General features: G+C 41.3%; 1 protein-coding gene across 1 annotated transcript in view; it reads left to right on the top strand.

Moving 5' to 3' along the window:
- LOC144891249 (extracellular calcium-sensing receptor-like) overlaps window positions 1-21,391 on the top strand; it is a 57,700-nt gene that overhangs the window by 1,842 nt on the left and 34,467 nt on the right. The window contains exons 2-7 of the mRNA XM_078773660.1: window positions 1,553-1,832; window positions 3,197-3,470; window positions 3,608-3,876; window positions 4,387-4,524; window positions 5,798-6,025; window positions 18,000-18,123. Of these exons, the coding sequence (XP_078629786.1) occupies window positions 1,553-1,832; window positions 3,197-3,470; window positions 3,608-3,876; window positions 4,387-4,524; window positions 5,798-6,025; window positions 18,000-18,123 (1,313 nt within the window). The remainder of the gene's footprint in view (window positions 1-1,552; window positions 1,833-3,196; window positions 3,471-3,607; window positions 3,877-4,386; window positions 4,525-5,797; window positions 6,026-17,999; window positions 18,124-21,391) is intronic.

The raw sequence follows: 21,391 nt of genomic DNA, 5'->3' as shown, positions 1-21,391 counted from the left end.
TTTGGTGAAGATCCGGATCCGAATAAGATAATTTCTGTTAATATTACCTCCTCCATCGAAGGTGGACTAGAACCACCTTTACAGGCCGTTTTCCCCCACAGAGCATGGGTTGGCCTTTTTCGGGCACTGTAGTCCCCTTTTTGAAGCAATGTTTTATGGACCGGATGCCCTCCCTGCCACCAACCCTGTTAGTCACCTTTTGCGACACACAGGGAATTACCAGTGAGCTGGTACTCAATTGGCCGACCTCGGAAGGTATGACAAGCTGAGTCAACCCCCCTGGTGCTAATTCAGCGATCGACTGGGATTCAAACTCAGGATCCTAGGATCCCAAGCCGGCACCCTAACCGCTAAGCGAAGGTAGACTAGATGCTTATATAAAGTGATTCTTAAACATTGAGAGATAGGGCCATAAACGATATATGCTATAGCACGATGCCTCAAAAAGTTGTGGATAGATTATAACAAAACTTGGTGGATGATTTGGTAATTTGACTAGAACAAGCTGATTCGATTTTGGTTCAGGTCCAGATCCAGATCTGCGGCCTATCAGTGGGATACAAAACGTAAACTGTTCAGCCTGACATAGTTATGCTCTCTACCGAGTGTCGTCCTAGTTCACGATGTATCCGAAACTTTGAGGAATCTTTGCTAATGACACAATTTCTGATATTTCGTTATCTCCACAACAATTGAGTAGATTTAATTATTTCGATGTTGCTGTTGAAGTGTTTTAGATATTGGTGTTACTTCTTTACATTTTTGTGTTTCAAATAATCTCTTCTCTCTATTTTATAAAAGAAAGTTTTTGTTTGTTTGTCTGCGCAAGCTAATCTCCTGAACGGTGAAAGATAGGAGGAAATCTATAATACAAAAAATGTCGGGACGGGCCCCAGGAAGGTTATAGGCTAGGTGGCGAGGCCGGTTGAGGCCGCTTCGGCCGGGCCGGGCCCATTTCGCAATTAAAAGCTGAGCTGAATTGTAGTAGTCAATCTTCTACGGCCACGAGTAAAAACTGAATTATGGTAGTAAATTCATTCAAAAAGAACCAAAAATGTCGGGACAGGCTCTGGGAAGGTTATAGGCTAGGTGGCGAGGCCGGTCGAGGCCCACCTCGGCCGAGCTGGGCCCATTTCACAATTAAAAGCTGAGCTGAATTATAGTAGTCAATCATCTACGGCCGTGAGTAAAAGCTGAATTATAGTAGTAAATTCATTCAAAAAGAACCAAAAATGTCGGGACGGGCCCCGGGAATGTTATAGGCTAGGTGCCCAGGCCGGTTGAGGCCACGTCGGCCGAGCTGGGCCCATTTCACAATTAAAAGCTGAGCTGAATTATAGTACGGTAGTCAATCTTCTACGGCCACGAGTAACAGCTGAATTATAGTAGTAAATTCATTCAAATAGAACCCGGGCAACGCCGGGTGCTTTCGGCTAGTTTCTTTTAAAATTCATATAATGAATTATGACATAATACTATTATGAGATAATTCACAAAGGGAATTATGACATAATTATGACGTTTCATATAACTTGAAATCCTTTCACCACAGGTTCAGTGAAAGGCGTTTCCGCTGGTTTATGGTTATGGTCTTTGCAATAAATGAAATAAATAAAAATTCCACACTGATCCCAAACACCACACTTGGATATATCATGTATGACACCTGCTTAAGTACAAACAGACTCATGAATGCAACTCTATCATTCATTGGGGAAACAAGGCAGGACACTCCAGCAGATTCCTGCACACCCCAGGTCATTATTGGAGAAGCTCGATCAGGGTTTTCAAGCATCGTTTCTCGATTTATAAGCCTTTATCACATACCACAGGTGAGCACATTTTTGTCGTATTTTGAATGGTTGTATAAATGTTATAAAGTGAAATATTTAGGTCAAATTTTAAAATAGATACAGTGCCTTCCGAAAGTATTCACACCCCTTGACTTTTTCACATTTTGTTGTGCTACAGTCTGAATTTACAATTTAAAATGGAATAAATCTAGATTTTTTGTCACTGATCTACACATAATACCCCATAATGTAAAAGTGGATTTTTTTATAGGAATTAAAAAATAATAATTAAGAATTAAAAGCTGAAATGTCTTGAGTCAATAGGGTATTCAGCCCCAGTTCATTTTTATATCATTATACATACCTGTACCAAGTTTTAATTTAATTCCCTTCAGCTGTTCACAAGTTATCACATTTTTACCTGACATGACCTTTGATCTCTGGACCCCAAAATCTAATCAGTTAATCTTTTCATCATTATACATACCTGTACCAAGTTGTAATTAAATCCCTTTAGCTGTTCTCAAGTTAAAGACCGATTACATACTTTGACCTTTGACCCCAACATTTCATCAGTTAATCTTTACATCAGTATCCATACCTGTACTAAGCTTGAATTAGATCACTTCATCCGTTCTCATGTTTTAGACATGTTACGGACTTTGACCTTTGACTTCTTGACTCCAAAATTTAATCAGTTTTTCACATTTTGTTGTGCTACAGTCTGAATTCATCTTTACATCATTCTACATAATTGTACCAAATTTTGTCAGAATCCCATCACTGGTTCACAAGTTATCGCCGTAATAGGATTTTTACCTAACATGACCTTTGGCCTTTGACCTCGTGACCCCAAAATCGAATCAGTTCATCTTTACCTCATTATACATACCTGCACCAAGTTTGACTAAGATCCCTTTAGCCGTTCTCAAGTTATCGCGTTAACGAAAACCTATCATAGACGGACGGACAGACAACCTGAAAACATAATTCCTCGTCGCCGGAGGCATAAAAAAAATATCCATTTTCACATTTTTGGGTATTATGTGTAGATGAGTGACCAAAAAAATCTCAATTCAACCCATTTTAAATTCAGGCTGCAACATAACAAAATGTGAAAAATGTCAAGGGGTGTGAATACTTTCTGAAGGCACTCTATGTAATTACATTGCCTTGCATGATTTGTCATCCAAGGACATCAGTTTTGTCCTGTGGTCTCATCTTCTTTGATTATGTCTGTCTTCCAGCTGCAAATTAATTGTGTAAAATCAGTGTATGTGTGATAGCAACTGATGAAACTTTTCTTGCTTTAAACTTAAATAATCTTTATTATTGTTATAATTGTTTTATTACCACTTGATTGTATTTATTTTCACTTGTTATTTATAATCCTTCTGCTGCAGATAAGCTACACATCGTCCTGCAAATGCCTCAGCAATAAGAAGGAATACCCATCCTTCCTGCGAACAATACCAAGTGATGCATTCCAGGCCACAGCAATAGCTCGCCTGGTCAACTACTTTGGATGGATCTATGTAGGAACTTTAGAATTTGATGACGATTATGGTCGGGAAGGAATGTCACAATTTTTATTGGAGGCAGAACCGAATGGTCTTTGCATAGCTTTTCGGAGGATAATTCCCAAAGAACATGAGGTTAACAAGATTAGATTTCTTGGTAATATTTTTTAGCAATTTCTTATTTTTAAACCATTTCATCAAAATGTTTATTTTAAATTTTTTAATTTTACCATGTACATTTATTATTAAATGCATTATCTTATATGAAGTTTATATGAAGTTTTTACATTTTAGGAGAAACGTTGGAGTCTACGAAGGTAACGGTGATTGTAGCTTTTACAGGAGATTCGAGTTTCAGACCTTTCGTGAATGAACTTCTTTTACGCAACATCTCGAGGAGGACTTGGATAGCCAGCGAAGCATGGGTTTCTTCCTCCATGTTTGCTGTGCAAAGGTATGCGCACATTTTCCAAGGGACTATTGGATTTGCACTGCGTAAAGCAAAAATTCCTGGCTTGGAGTATTTCTTGAAGAATTTGAAACCTGATGCCACTGGGAAATCTGTAATCACTGAATTCGTAGCAAGAACGTTGCAGAAAGATTTGAATGTCATTGCAGGAACAGACTTGAGCACGAACGGCAATTGCAGTGAAACAACCCAAATTGCAATGAAACATTCCAGAAGTTGCAAAAATGTTACAACTTACACGCACAGTGAAAGTAAAGACACAATAAATAGGAGAGATTATTTTCATTTTAACGAATATGTTCAGCACATTGCCAAGTATGATGGTGACTTGCTTACAAAAAAAGAAACAATATTGGTGAAAAAATCAGAAATAAAATTGATGTTGGAAAAATCAGAGAATGATTCCAACAAACCCTTGTGGACACAAACAATTAACTCAACAATGGATGAGAAAAAGAACAATAAATCACTGAATCTTTTCATCATGGACTTGTGGCGAATTGTTTTTAACTGCACATGGGATGAGGAGCGTGAAAATCAACAGCCTTGCTCCGGGTTCGAACAACTCAATAACGTTGATACAACGTTCACTGACGTTTCACAGCTGAGAGTGACGTACAACACGTACATGGCTGTGTACACCTACGCGAACGCTTTATATGATCTGCAATTGTGTGTTAATGGGCGTGGACCGTTTTCCAATGGAACCTGTGCTGACGGTATCAAATTTCAGCCTTGGCAGGTAAAACACCTCAACTAAAGCGAAAAAATATATATATTTGTAGATTTTATTTACGAGTGTGGAAAGGCTCGCTACGCTCGCCTCACCGTACATCGCTACTGGGGCACAGGCTTCTTTAAACTTAGGATCAGACCATTCATGACATTATCATATGTTAGATCATGTCATTGAAAGGATCAGACCTTGCCTCACCATTCTAAATTCCCTACAATGAAATTTACTTCTGAATGGGTGTCCAGAGGGTTGGGGGAAATATGGTAAGTCGCAAAACTCCTTGGGGAGGGGGGATATTTTTGGGAATACCATTAAGTTATACTATTTTCATAAGTGTTGTTATTTCCATCGCCAGAGGAGAGGGTATTGCATTTGAGTCCATTTGTCTGTCTGTCTGTTTGTCTGTCTGTCTGATTGTTTGTCTGACTGTCTGTTTGTCTGTCTGTCCACACCGAATAAATATGATTTTCTCTGCAACCGTTGGTCCAATTGACAGGAAATTTCACAATATTCTGCAGGAGGAGGTGCATCTCCTCCTGCAGAATTTTTATTCATAATGATGACGTCATATGTCACATGGTATGGGTGCATTCATGGACAAACTGAAAAACTTTGCACCTCTATATCTCTGAAAGCGCTGCATCTAAAAAATTGAGAAATGGCTCATTGTGAAGAACTCTCCATGGGGAATAACATGTATTGATTATGAAGTCATAGTTGCCTCCATTATGATGTCATAATTCGACAAGTACAAAACTACATCCGATCAAGATGAAATTTCTTGTGTCATCTATGGATAAATTGGTGGAGAAAATAAATAATGATGACGTCATCGGTCACATGGTTTGGCCGCCATATTTGTTTTCACAAAAAAGCCTTAAAACACTAAAAAAACACATGTCCTGGTGAAGGTCATGACATGTCTTTGATTGATCTTTGAAACCTGATGCCACTTATCCAATAGGACACTGAGCAGTAAAATAATTTAAATTTTTTATTAAAAGCTTGACGTTTCGATACCAAGCTTGTTCTCTTCCTTGGAGATGTTGAGAGTAGTGTGCGCAGTGAAACCGTTACGTTCCTCTGGGGATGCGTTCGCATCATGGAGCTCATATATTTCCCTTCTGAGTGTCTGTTCCTATATCCATCTCGTTCACCCCTTAAATCTTCCCTGACTCCTCATGCTTACTCACCTGACTCCTCACGCTTACCCACATCTCTAGTTTGCCGGTCTCCATCTATTAACTAATATTTTCACCATTTTCCCTTTGTTTTTAAGCTCTTGTATTACTTGTGGAGGGTACGTTACATCAACAACATAGGAGAAACGATTACCTTCGATGAAAATGGAGATCCACCAGCAATTTATGAACTTGTCAACTGGCAAATGGACAATACAAGTAATTTTTACATCAAGGTCGTTGGATCTTTCGATTCCTCAGAGGATCAGGGAAGTGGATTGAGAATTGATACCAACAACATCATGTGGAACAGTGCCAACAGTTTGGTGAGATTGTTATATTTCCTGCTATTTTATATGTCGGTGCAGATGTGAGAGCTCAGCGTGTGATACGTAATTAAGTTGCTATTTTCGATATAGAAATATCAATTTGTTAATGTAAATAAAACAACAAAATACTGTTGTTTTCCTAAAGGGCATTTATTGCTGTTTTAATTTGTTAATGTTACGAGTTACCTCCCCAAACTCCGGTTACGGTTCCCCTCAGAGTCTCGAGAGGGAACGCGGGAGAAAGATATTATTTTGAGTGTTCTAATAAACCATAGTAAAACCACACCAATGCAATTGTAGAACAAAACAAGTAATTGTATTCAGAACTCTCACATACACAATGATAACACTCTTAAAGAAAGTACAATGAAAATGTCACTTGCATCAAATTAACAATACATGTGATGGTACCATAATTCCCCAATGCTCTCAAAGCAATAAACTCATGACACGCCAAACGTGAGTGGAATGTAACATTCCCAAAGTCCGTGCACATATCCCCATGTGGGGTGAAGGTTGAAGTCGTGCAGAATGACAAGAACAGGCAGTTATCAGCATGGCTTCAAAGAGGAGTTATGAGGTGAGAGGTTGCTATGGGAATCGAGCTGATATTAGAACCAATGGCAATCCACACGATGATGTCGATATTGGAATCCCAACGACAAAACACGGAGCACCAGGCAGACGGCCTCATCGAGGAAAAAATGGCCGATCGACCTGTAATGGAGGCGCTTGATTTCTCTCCAAGAATAACTCACGCGCGGTAATAAAACATGACGTGCAGGTTTAATTGAAATTGCAATATAGGATGATGTCGTGGGTAATCCCTTTCACGGGAAGCCTCAACTCATTTGCGACCAATATCAAAAAAGTCTTCTTGCAGCCTCGATGTGGCTTACGGCTGTCTCTCTCATGGCCGTCTCCTCTCCCTCCAATCTCCTCCTCTCTCCTCTTCCAGTCTCTTTGTCGCATTTTCGTTTTTCCTTCACAAATATTTATTTTTACCTTTGACTAAAGTCATCTCCATTTCACCAAGAAATATTACCTTCAATATTATCTGAAACTAAAAAAAATCCTACAGGCATATAATAACAACCAAGGTGGAAGTGACCAATCCAAAATAGTTAACATCAAATTTCAATTTAATCTAATTCGTTCTTATCACATTTTTTTCAACAGTTCTGCAACATTTTCCACTGAACGCCTGAGAAACTCCTCTGGTAAAACAGAAAAAACTTTGGGGATATAACTTTCTAATTGATTTATTTAACAGGTATCCAACGAAATACAAACTTCAGTCGAAAACGAAATACAAACTTCAGTCGACAAGTGTGGAGGGGCACCATCCCACTATTAATTTGCAATTGGTCACTGGTTTTGCCACCAATACAAAAAAAAGTATTTTTTTTTTCATTACATTTTTATTATTTAAAAAAAAAACATACAAATATCGAACAGTTTCAAATGGAGAAATTGTTATATCACTACTATTAATTCATTTAAATTGAAATCAGATGTGGCAATAAATGCGAATTGTTGCTCCCAGCTTGTCGGCTCATGGCGGAGAACGCCACTTGTGTTTTTGCCCCCACCATCCCTACACTGTTTAAAAATCTCTTGCGGGCACGGGCAACTTGCTAGTCTTGCAGAAGAATCGTTTCACCTGTGTTGTCCCATTTCTGAATTTTTGGCAGAAAGTTTTTTTTTAGCCTTTGGGGATATAACTTTGGTATCTCTGTCCGTTAGTCATATTGTAGAGATTGTAATGTTCAATGAGTTGCGTCGATGTTATTCCACACCAAACAAGCAGTTTTGTTCCACTTTGGCTGTGTTTGACTGTCGTTTTTGGATTATTTCCTGACCAACAGGATGGAAATATCAATGGCAACAAACAAGCTTTTAAATAAACTTTTAATGCTCTACCTACTGTATAATAACAACAAAGTGTTTCAATATTGAAAATAGGGACTTTGTTGTAGATCACCCCACATTATATGTATTTTATATTTTTTGGAAAGGGTGCATAACTGCTATCACCTTGGAAACAATTGGAACACCATTGAAGAAAAGCAATATCACCATTCCATGTTCTTGGATTTGTAATGATAAAATGACCCGATAATAGAGAAATCGTCACAAGCCAGGTCTGGACATATCAAAGAGGTCCACATTAAATCCGTCGACGAGTTACGAGACGCATTTGTAATTGACCGAATTATATTCTCACTGTTATTGAGTTAAAATAATCCTTGAGATTGCTCTAAAAAAATCTACTTTTCAAACACAAAATCATTCACCCTGTACATGGCAGGAAATAAAACAAAGCTAGCACATTAACAACTAATTGGTATTCAAAGAATACTTACCCTCCACCGTCAACTTTGTGCGAGCCAACTCTCCTGTTTTTGAAGGTTTTTTTTCTTCCTTTAATCCAATATGGCTGCCAGACCATGTGAGCGATTGGATCCTAAATATATGTTCTCTAATATAATTGTTCGTAGATCGCGCTCAATACATTTCGAATTGATCAGACGAAGCGTTCTACCTGTTGAATTATGACGTCATAATTAAGGCACCAATGACATCATTGTTAACTGCACCTATTCCCCATATGGAGTTATTTATAATTTATCTTGATAGCTGCACAAAGAAACAAGACATAAAGCAAAATAAGTTCAGAAAAAGTGTGTTATTTTAGAAATGGACAACCGTGCAAAACCCACAGTCGACGGAATCTTATTATAATAGAGCAAACGTTTTTATATTATATTCTCCGTTGGTGATTCTGTCTGTCTGTGATATTTCTGTCCGGGGGAGTGGCTACACACGGTCTGTGAGGAGCTTCAAAAACAAATATCCACTATTTTGTTTACTCGCATAGCTTCAAGGCCTCTTTTGTGAGGTCAGCTGTGTCTTGCTCTATCTCAAAGTTTTATTTCAACTCTATTTCGATATCTCATTTCATTTTTCACAGGCGCTAACATGGTTTTAGACTCGGTTGAAAAAAAAACGGGAAGAAACTTCGATGAAAGTTACCGTTTATAGAACGAAATGAATTTTCAAAGGCCTATAACAGAGAAGGCCATTGACATTCTCTCACGCCTTTGTCTCCACTCTAACTCACCATCTGATTTCATTTTTAGCGATGATTTTAGACTCGGTGTCAGCAATAATTGAGAAAATTCACGCACACACGGGAAATCGCTGAGACATTTTAGAAATTCGCCGCACGGTCTGTCATATACCGCCTAAAATAACAGACTGGAAAATGCGGAGACATATTTAAAATTTGTGGCACACTTTTCCATTTGATGACAGTCGTCATGATGAAATATTTAATTTATACATCGTCACAATAATGTGGGGAGAGGGGTACAGCTTCATTCACGTATCGTCACAGACGGGAAATTGCCGACAGATATTTCTTCGTTCCGGTTCTAATTTCATTCATCATTATTATACGGAAGTAGAGGTAATCCTCTTTAAACACTCCATTCATTCCATCGATGCTTTTTTTTTCACACGAGCTTTCAAGGTTGAACCGTGTTCTTACATCCAGGATTGAAAAACAAACTCCATTTCACGTGTGCATGGACATGTAATTCACAAGTATAAAATAAATAAATAAACACAGATGGGAGATTGCCGTGAGATATTTTTTCGTTCTTATTTTATACGTTATGTCCACGTACACTTAAAATAACTTTATTTGAAATCTTTAATTTAAAAAATGTCATTTTGTATGCTGTAACTAAAAGAGTAACTTTTATTTTTGTGGGACACAAAGGTGCAATGTAATGGGCTTATACACCGCCCAAAATACTTTTTTCCCAGGGACATTTCCATTTGAGCTGTATTCTTTATATCATCGGAATGTTTCATTCTTTAGACATAGTCACAATAACAAGTTGCAAATAGGTACTCTGCACGTAGGGAGAAAGGCGGTGCATCGTTTACGTGTTGCCACTCGCGTTTGTAAATGCTATCTCCAAAATTAATAAAATAATGAGGGAACAGAACAAGACCGCCAATGAACGTTAACCCAGATTTGCACGGGATGCTGAGCAACAAAGACATTGGAAGGTAATGTGTGCTCAGCAAACATATACAAGAGCAGTTGCAATGAATCCGGATGAAGTATTGGATAATGTGTGTGTGTGTGTGTGTGTGTGTGTGTGTGTGTGTGTGTGTGTGTGTGTGTGTGTGTGTGTGTGTGTGTAATTTGACATAAGAATATAAAATCATAAGAGATAGAATTGTGAGAAACAAAAATAAAAAAACAAGTTGTGTGTGTGTGTGTGTGTGTGTGTGTGTGTGTGTGTGTGTGTGTGTGTGTGTGTGTGTGTGTGTGTGTGTGTGTGTAATTTGACATAAGAATATAAAATCATGAGAGATAGAATTGTGAGAAACAAAAATAAAAAAACAAGTTGTGTGTGTGTGTGTGTGTGTGTGTGTGTGTGTGTGTGTATGTGTGTGTGTGTGTGTGTGTGTGTGTGTGTGTGACCCACTCCCATGTGGGTGATCCACTCCCTGGTGCAGTGTGCGTAATGTGGGAGGGATGTGGACGAGGAGGGAGAGGATTTGAGCTCTTGAACTCACGTTTTCCAAGATGTGTAATCACACATTTCAAACTGTATTTCCCATGTGCACGCACATGCATTCACATGTTATCAGATGTAAATACATTGTGTAGATTACATCATTTGTGGATCTGATAAATTGCCAGTAACCATTTCGTAAAACTGAATATGCAGGTGCAGCATGGAACTCAATATGTCGAAATGTCACACACGTCGATGCCCGTGGGATTCCCACGGGTGACCTCACCAGTATGGTTATTGTCCCCCGTTGCACCGCAGAGCGAAAGGGGGACTATGGCTTTCCCCTCCGTCCGTGTGTCCGTCCGTCCGTCCGTCCGTCTGTGCGTGCGGGCATGCGTGCGTACGTGCGTGCATGCATGCGTAAGCGAAGGACCACATTCGAATTTGGTGTGTGGGTGCAACCCACGGCAAAATCCAAGATAGCCGCCGCCATGTATGTCTGATGCAATGTATGTCTGAACATTGTGAGCGAAATATCTTGAAAAATAAGCGAAGTACCAACTTCTAATCTGGTGTGTGGGTGTATCTAGGCATAAGGAAGAAACCTATTGAAAATTGGGTCGCCACGTCAAAATACAAGATGGCCGCCACCATATATATGTCTGAACACTGTGAACGAAATATCTTGAAAAATAAGCGAAGTACCAACTTCTAATCTGGTGTGTGGGTGTATCTAGGCATAAGAAAGAACTCTATTGAGAATTGGGTCGCCATGTCAAAATCCAAGATGGCCGCCAACATATATATGTCTGACCCTTGTGAGCGAAATATCTTGAAAAATAAGCAAAGTACCAACTTCTAATCTGGTGTGTGGGTGTATCTAGGCATACGGAAGAAAGCTATTGAAAATGGGGTCGCCACGTCAAAATCCAAGATGGCCGCCACCATATAAATGTCTGAACCTTGTGAGCGAAATATCTTGAAAAATAAGCGAAGTACCAACTTCTAATCTGGTGTGTGGGTGTATCTAGGCATAAGGAAGAACGCTATTGAAAATTGGGTCGCCACATCAAAATCCAAGATGGCCGCCACCATATATATCTCTGAACCTTGTGAGCGAAATATTGTTGCGGTTTTTAGAACCACTCACTTGTAAATACTTGTAAATAATTCTTGCAAATAATTCTCTTCATTTAATAAGGTCACACCCATAGTTAGTCCACAAGCAACACATAGGACACCATAGGACTTTAGTTATTTCCTTAATATGTGTTTCAGATAAGGCTGTGTTCCCAATAGTTGCATCTGCGTTGCATTAATTAAATAAGATAGGTCCTTTTCGGTTCCATTCAATTTGCGGCTTGACTCTCTCCAAATTGTGGTACGCGCCTTGCCAGCAGTGTTCGCTGCCTCTCCCGGCCGCCATTACGCACGTGGTCAAGCCAGAGAAGAAGGGGGCGGAGTGCCCAGAACGAGGCATGGCCCTGTCGGCTGACCAACCAGGGCTGAGGTGAGCTCACCGGTGGGCGGAGTGCGAGAATACGCAGCTTGATTTCAAAGGGGCACTATATAAGCGCATGCGCCAAGCCCTTTCACGGACTGCGCGGGAGAGCTCGAATAGTACGGACTGCGCGGAGCGCACCTGGTGATTGATGATCTCGTTTGAAAGGCGCGTATGAACATTGAGAGAGAGAGAGGCAGCAGGCGCACCTATTACGTACGCAGGAGTCCAGCCCTCACATATGAAAAGGTCCGGTCGTGCGCCAAAGCCACGTGAAGCTGCCGGCCATTCTTCGCCGCAGACCCAGAGCCGGACTCGAGTGGACCGGAGCTGGACCTCAACGCCCTACCATCTGCCTGAGCCTTCCTCCCCTACCCATTACCATCTCCCGTGTAAGTCAGTCTGTTTGTCCTGGTGTTAAGTAAGACTGTATAGGTAAGGTTGCCCTGTAAGGTTGCTTCTTCTTCTTCTTGTATATTCTTTCCCTTACGTTTCCTCTTCTTTGGTTGTTGTAATAAATCATATTTGTTCTTTCTTTACTTTGGTTTCCTCTTATTCGATCGTCTTCGTCTTTTCTCTCCATTGAATACCTGTGGCATGATTCGGAACCACTTTGATCAGGTTTAGTCCTTTGTTAATGGCTCGGGCTTCAGATTGCTAAACCGCTCAGAAATTTCCATCTTGTCCGCGGTCCGAGCGGGAATTATCTCCTTGCTTTGCGGTCGGATTGGCACTCAGGTACTTGGGACTCCATTGACCAATCACCCTGGCCAATCTCGACTGGAAAGGAGCGTTATAATTTCCAGGATTGGGGGACGGCCAGCTTAAAAGACAAGGGGATTAACCCCCCCCCCCCTTGGTAAAGGGAGCGCCGACCCCCCGAATCCGCAACAATATCTTGAAAAATAAACGAACTACTAACTTCTAATCTGGTGTGTGGGTGTATCTATGCATAAGGAACAACGCTATTGAAAATTGGGTCGCCACGTCAAAATCCAAGATGGCCGCCGCCATGTATGTCTGAACCTTGTGAGCGGAATATCTTGAAAAATAAGCGAAGTACCAACTTCTAATCTGGTGTGTGGGTGTATCTAGGCATAAGGAAGAACGCTATTGAAAATGGGGTCGCCACATCAAAATCCAAGATGGCCGCCACCATATATATCTCTGAACCTTGTGAGCGAAATATTGTTGCGGTTTTTAGAACCACTCACTTGTAAATACTTGTAAATAATTCTTGCAAATAATTCTCTTCATTTAATAAGGTCACACCCATAGTTAGTCCACAAGCAACACATAGGACACCATAGGACTTTAGTTATTTCCTTAATATGTGTTTCAGATAAGGCTGTGTTCCCAATAGTTGCATCTGCGTTGCATTAATTAAATAAGATAGGTCCTTTTCGGTTCCATTCAATTTGCGGCTTGACTCTCTCCAAATTGTGGTACGCGCCTTGCCAGCAGTGTTCGCTGCCTCTCCCGGCCGCCATTACGCACGTGGTCAAGCCAGAGAAGAAGGGGGCGGAGTGCCCAGAACGAGGCATGGCCCTGTCGGCTGACCAACCAGGGCTGAGGTGAGCTCACCGGTGGGCGGAGTGCGAGAATACGCGGCTTGATTTCAAAGGGGCACTATATAAGCGCATGCGCCAAGCCCTTTCACGGACTGCGCGGGAGAGCTCGAATAGTACGGACTGCGCAGAGCGCACCTGGTGATTGATGATCTCGTTTGAAAGGCGCGTATGAACATTGAGAGAGAGAGAGGTAGCAGGCGCACCTATTACGTACGCAGGAGTCCAGCCCTCACATATGAAAAGGTCCGGTCGTGCGCCAAAGCCACGTGAAGCTGCCGGCCGTTCTTCGCCGCAGACCCAGAGCCGGACTCGAGTGGACCGGAGCTGGACCTCAACACCCTACCATCTGCCTGAGCCTTCCTCCCCTACCCATTACCATCTCCCGTGTAAGTCAGTCTGTTTGTCCTGGTGTTAAGTAAGACTGTATAGGTAAGGTTGCCCTGTAAGGTTGCTTCTTCTTCTTCTTGTATATTCTTTCCCTTACGTTTCCTCTTCTTTGGTTGTTGTAATAAATCATATTTGTTCTTTCTTTACTTTGGTTTCCTCTTATTCGATCGTCTTCGTCTTTTCTCTCCATTGAATACCTGTGGCATGATTCGGAACCACTTTGATCAGGTTTAGTCCTTTGTTAATGGCTCGGGCTTCAGATTGCTAAACCGCTCAGAAATTTCCATCTTGTCCGCGGTCCGAGCGGGAATTATCTCCTTGCTTTGCGGTCGGATTGGCACTCAGGTACTTGGGACTCCATTGACCAATCACCCTGGCCAATCTCGACTGGAAAGGAGCGTTATAATTTCCAGGATTGGGGGACGGCCAGCTTAAAAGACAAGGGGATTAACCCCCCCCCCCTTGGTAAAGGGAGCGCCGACCCCCCGAATCCGCAACAATATCTTGAAAAATAAACGAACTACTAACTTCTAATCTGGTGTGTGGGTGTATCTATGCATAAGGAACAACGCTATTGAAAATTGGGTCGCCACGTCAAAATCCAAGATGACCGCCGCCATGTATGTCTGAACGTTGTGAGCGGAATATCTTGAAAAATAAGCGAAGTACCAACTTCTAATCTGGTGTGTGGGTGTATCTAGGCATAAGGAAGAACGCTATTGAAAATGGGGTCGCCACGTCAAAATCCAAGATAGCCGCCTCCATGTATTACAGACCCTTGTGAGTAAAATATCATATCAGAGCATGTTTTCTGCGTCTTCCACTTTGTCAATTCACATCACATCCCCGACGGGGGACCTAGGCGTAACGCTTGTGTTTGTTTATATGCGACCGAAACGGCTTCTTATTCGTCAAATAAAATTCACACCCAAATACCGTCCATGACCTCTTAATTACGTTTACACCACTGAGACCGCTCAGACCATTGACGACCCTTGAAGTCACCCAAGACCTTTAAGACCACCAAGAGCCCTGAAGACCCAACATACCCTTAAAGACCCAAAACATGATGAAGAACCAAAATTCCCCGAAAACCAAAAAGCCCCTGAAGACCCAAAATACCCTTAAAGGTCTGATGATCCAAAAGACCCTGAAGACCCAAATGCCCCCAAAGACCCAAAATACCCTGAAGACTGTCTTCTACCGACTCCTCTCCGGCCTTGCTCCCCCAGCTCTCTCTGTGCTCTATCCCCCAAATATTCCTACAGGTCGCACAAGATCTGCCAGCAACCCTTTTATGGTTAAACTGCCAAAATCTAGGCTCTCTGCTCACCTTCACTCTTTCATTCCCCTTTTCTCCCACCTCTGGAACAAACTCCCCCACTCCCTTCAATCCCACTCCTCCCTCCAGGTCTTTAAAACAGCTGTTCACCGCCATCTCTTATCTTCCCCCATCCAAAACCTTGATCTTTTCTACCCCCGCTAATTCACCCCAGATACACTTTTTTGAAATTCCAACTTCTTTCCTGGAAGTCCTTGCAGTGTCCATATGTTTTATACCCCTCCCACCTCCGCCCAAGCCCTCTCCATCCCACAGTTCTCTCGATGTCCCTGCTCTCAAATGTTGTGTTTGTGTCCTTCCCCCTCTCTCCCCATATTGTCTACCGCTCCCCTTATTTTGTGTTTTATGTGTTGGTTTGACTTTTTGTGTGATTAATGTTAGCTCTTTCACGAGCCTCGATCTTGTATACAAAAAAAAAAAAAAAAAAGCCCAAAAGACCCCGAAGACCCAAAATACTCTAAAGACCAAAACACCCCGAAGACCCAAAAGAGTACAAATGGACAAAGTGTGTGTGTGTGTGTGTGTGTGTGTGTGTGTGTCAAACTTTTTGTGTCTGTTAATTACAAACGTGTATTAATTAGTGTTACGTACTATTGAAATATACCTTTTAGACTTTAGCCTGCTGAGACCCCTTCGACCTTTCAAGACCCTTTAGGACTCCTAAGATCCTTAAGACCCACACGACACAAAAGACCTCGAGGACCCAAAACACCCAATAGCCCGCAAGGACCCAAAAGTCTATGGGGACCCAAAATTCTCAGATGACCCCAAAAAGTCCCCAAAAACCCATATGACCACGAAGACCCAAACGACCCAGATGACCCAAAAAGGCCCAGAAGTCCCCAAAATACTCTGAAGACCCAAAAGACCCAATATTCCCCGAGCACCCAAAATACTCTGTGGACCCAAAAGACCCCCGAGTCTGGCAAGCATTTCGGTGAAGCTACAGGGTGGTGAAGACCATTGAAAATTTGGTCCAATTGACCAATGACCCCCGTGTTTGCAAACAGATCTGATGGGATACACACTCAACTGTGAAAAGAAACATCATTTACCAATGAAACAAAGTCTCAGCAAAGTTGAGCGAATTTCCTCTGGATTTGTCCAGATGAATCATTGAAGCATGTGGCCAACATTAGCTGTGGAATGTAATAGTTGATTCTACAGAGTGGCCACAAAGACCCTATGCACGCAGTTAGAATTTAGTTGGAATTTATCTGTATGCTCCCCTCCATTCTCCACACAAATTTGAATTTTTATCCATATTCTTCTGGACGTCTTCCACGTTGAGGGTTGGAGGTCATAAAAGCAGCCCCTGACAGCTGTTTTGAGGTCTTCAACTGTTGTTAGGTGGAGATGAGAAATTTCCTCTTTCAAAATGCTCCAAAGCGAGTTGTCATATGTTGTTAAGTCCAGACTTCGAGGAGGCCACACTATCTCAAGATCCACGTCCAATCCATTGTCCACTGAATTTGTCGTCGAGATATTCTCTAACTGTGAGAGCATAATGTGCTGGTGCTCAATCTTGTTGCAGGATAGCTGTTGCCTCGAGACTTCTCTCACACATTTTAACAGCTGGCTCATTGAACCTCTGTGAAAAAGTTGTCCTTATGTCTTCAAAACTTGCTCCTACTCGCGTGTGGCCGTGAACCTAAACACAAGTTATCAGTCTCTTCTGTCTTGTACTCACTGGTGTCCATCATGCTGAAGCCGTACCTGTAAAACAAATAAAACAAATAAATAACAGAGGACACACTATTATGCGTAGGGACTTTGTGGCCACTCTGTACATTTTACCCTTAACTCTACTTCCATATTCAGCATGTTTTTTCACTTTTCGCTATATGTCATGGGAACAAATACAAACAAGAAAGACGTTGTGCAGAGCAAGATCCTTGCAAAATCCACCCCTCCCGCCGCCCGGGCAACAAAACGTTGTCATGGATACATCAAATGATCTATTTCATTAAGATTGAAATTGATGATCTTAATCAAAGCTTGGTTCAATTGGATGAAGATTGGTTATTTTTCGGATGAAAATTGATGATTTTAGAGGTTTGACCTAGAGTTGAACTTTGACCTTTTGACTCCAGAATAGTTGCTTTCCCAATTCAGTGAGGTACCATGCAATTGCTGTTTAATTATCAAGTCAATGGCGTGAAAATTGATGATTTTTCCGATGAAAATTGATGATTCTGGAAGTTTGACCTTGAGTTGACCTTTGACCTTTTTACCTCAAAAATAGTTGGTTTCCCAATTCAGTGACTCAATCTGCAAATGCTGTTCATATTTCAAGTCAATTGGATGAAAATTGAGGATTTTAGAAATTTGACACAAGTTGGTGACCCTTGGCCTATGTTGACCTATTGACGTTTTGACCCCCAAAACAATAGGCTTCTTGATTATGACCAACTTTACTATTTGGTGAAGTTTCGTGAAGATCGGGTTGAAAATTGTGACCTGTAGGCGATAGACAAACAAACAGACAGGCAGACAGACAGAATAACGCACAAGACCAACCAATATACTTGAAAGATCTTCTGTTTTACAAGTAATAAAGTAAATGCATACAAAGTTATTACAGCAAGTTAAAAAATGGAGTATATTCAAATTTTCATTTGCAACGCAGGTTCCTCGGTCAATCTGCAGTGAGCCGTGCTCACCTGGAACACGGAAGGTGGCCCGTAAAGGTGAACCTTTCTGCTGCTTTGATTGTGTATCCTGTAATCCCGGGGAAATCTCCAGTTCTCTCGGTATGCACACGAACAATTGTTTTAATTGGATTGTTCAATGTTTTACACCTCCTACAGCTTGTGGTTCAACCCTTTTAATTTAGGCCGCAATGTGACCAACATATAAATGGAGGAGTGATACTACATTGATACACATAGTTGTTGTAACATGTTGCATTAGGTTGTGTTCCCTGGTAGCACAACAAATAAATACGTAACTAGATTGGCACTCTAGTAGAGCACATATCCCAACCAAGCTGAACAGTTTACGTTTTGTATCCTACTGATAGGCCGCATCTGTATCTGGATACTCACCAAAATCTTTTCGAGATATCCTGTTCACTGACAAACAAACAAACAAACAAACACACACACAAACAAACAAACAGACAGAGGTGAAAACATTACCTCCATCCACTTTCACTGGCGGAGGTAAATATGTAAACAATAAGTAAATAAATCCCCTCTCAACTCAACATCCCCGAATTTTTCTGGTTGCAGAAAACAATTACAACATGGGTCCATTAATCAGAATAACTGGTGAAAATGTTTTATTGGTATAATAATGATTTAAATGACTTTCGAACATTTGATTTAAAATAAAAAATATTTCTCTGGAAGCTTTTGGTGGCACGTAGTACAATTGGTCCTCGGTTAACATCGTGGTTACGTTCTTGAAAACACGAAATTAAGTGAAACTAGCAACGGTACCCGCCCTCGGGGCGGGGCTTCAATTTGGAGGCCCAAATGAAAAGGTAAAATATCAGAAATTGAAGGCTTTTTTATTTTAAACGATTCATATAAACATCCGTTAAATCATATCACACGCAAATCATCGAAATCTAAACAGTATCTTTGGAATTTCAATAAAAGCCACATCACTGTTCATATCGGTAAATATTATTCCATCGGGTTTCAAATCGTGCTCGCGATCTGTTAGCGTATTAACCGCGCAAATAGCTTTGTGGAATTCTCTCATGTAGAGAATAAATGTCGTTTGAACTTTGCCCGAGGTCATTATTTACTTTTAATGATGTTTATATACGAATGATGTTTAATGATGTTTATATTTGTTTTGGGTCATCCTTTCCGCATTCTCGTGGGATTGTGAGTTGGAGAGACGGCCGTGATGGCGGCGAGGGGGTTGGAATTCTCTCAAGCCGGGATTCAACCCGTATCCTTATAAAAAGTCTTTGTCCGAGGTCACCGAGTCCGATCGGTGCAGCTGTGCAGCGATCGGTGCAGCCGTTTGTGCGGAACAGGAGATACCCGGTGCTACGCATGGGTGGGAGGCCAGAAGCAAACAGGCCATGCAGATACTGTGAATGCTAAAGCATGAAACCAATAAATTCCACATTCCTGTAGCACCTTCAGTCGCACGTCAAACATGGACAGCAATCTCGTGAAGGACTTCCATGAAAAACGTACCCGTTCACAAACAAACGGGTACGTTTACGTACAGAAACATCGATCGTGGGACCGTGGGGAATCTGCATATGGCGATGGCAAAATATCAGAAATTGAAGGTTTTTTTTATTTTAAACGATTCTATAAACATCCGTTGAATCATTTCACACGCAAATCATCGAAATCTGAACAGTATCTTTAGAATTTCAATAAAAGCCCCATCACTGTTCATATCTGTAAATGTTATTCCATCGTGTTTCAAATCGTGATCGATACACTATTATCGTGATCGTGAATTCGTGATCGATAATCGTGTTCACAATCGCTATGTCATATGTACTCCCGATACGTGTACCAAATTCCCGATACATGTAACTGTACCAAATCAACAGTTAAAAGGATTTTGAGCCGATAGCTGTTACGGCCTTGGCAAGATCGATGGAGACAGCGATCTGTTGGCGTATTCACCAGCCAAATAGCTATGTGGAATTCTCTCATGTAGAGATTAAACGTTGCAGCTGTTACGGCCATGGCAAGATCGATGGAGACAGCGATCTGTTGGCGTATTCACCGCCCAAATAGCTATGTGGAATTCTCTCATGTAGAGATTAAACGTTACGGCTGTTACGGCCTTGGCAAGATCGATGGAGACAGCGTTTATTATACTTTTCATAAAGGACACTGCCTCAAGCCCCAGGCCCCATCACGGATGGGGCTCAGCGGTTTACCCGAGCCTGACGGCGAAGGGCAAGGCACACGCTGGCCCGTCCAGTGTAGCGCGCGTGCGGCCCCGGACATCAAAGGGCATTAAACGTTCATTAAAGGATTACGAAACGAAAAACATTACGAAATTACGTTCACACCGTCATGTCAAACACTACCATGAACACATACATCGTCACAATGAGAACATCATCACAATGGACGTTATGCGAACATGAATGTTATGCGGGAGTCCAAACCTGAGAATACTGGAGACCAAAGCTGAAATTGGGAAAACTAAATAGCCTATTTTACTCCTGGAGATCCCAGGATTACCCACACAAAATATCGTTTCGATCGGTTGAGCCATTTTTGCGGTACCATCAAACAGACGGACAGACATTTGGTGAATTATAGTAAGATGGCGTTGAATGCAAATAGGAAGTGTTATGTTCCTTCACGCACATTAAATTCATCACATTTAAGTGAATTCACAAACTTGTCGTTGGTTCTATATTCTGTATCCCAGACAGGTTGAAGGGGGGGGGTGCGGGGGGGGGGGGGGGGGGAGGATGTACGAGAAATGGGAGAGAAGTGGGAGAAGGGGGAAGTTGACACATCTAACTTGACCTGAGGGGGAAGAGAGGACGAAGAACCTGCCTGGACTGATTTACTTCTGTTGTTCATTTTTCAACTTGAGGCATCGAAAACACTTCACTTTGCAATAAATAATTGCTTAAAACCAAACGTTATTATTTAATAAATATTGCACTCAATAGTCAGTCCACATATGCATTTTATGACGTACAAAGTTTTTCGAAGTATTGTTTAATTAGATAATTGGAAAAGAGTTAACTCACCTTAAATAAACCTTATACAGAATTTGGGATTTAATATGGAATATATTTTTTTTCTTGACTTGGGTTTACTTTCCTAACTCAGTATATCAATCTGGTGAGTTTCTTTTACACTTTGGTGATTTATTTGTTAAAAGAACCATGTCACTGATTGTGTGTCACAGCAAGAAGTCAACAACAGGATTATATCACAGGTGGTGTGGCAAAATGTACGGACATGTGCATTTGATGATTGGCTTCACATTCGGGTATACAAGGGTTGTTGCGTTCTGTATTAGTGGAAAACAACTGCTGCACGTCTCCAAAAGTTATTGCCGCTTCCT

This window comes from Myxine glutinosa, chromosome 3 (assembly GCF_964187855.1).
Source record: "Myxine glutinosa chromosome 3, kmMyxGlut1.1, whole genome shotgun sequence".
NCBI classification, from domain to species: domain Eukaryota; kingdom Metazoa; phylum Chordata; class Myxini; order Myxiniformes; family Myxinidae; genus Myxine; species Myxine glutinosa.
The sequence above is the reverse complement of the archived record's forward strand: the minus strand, read 5'-3'. Positions and strand labels throughout refer to the sequence as shown.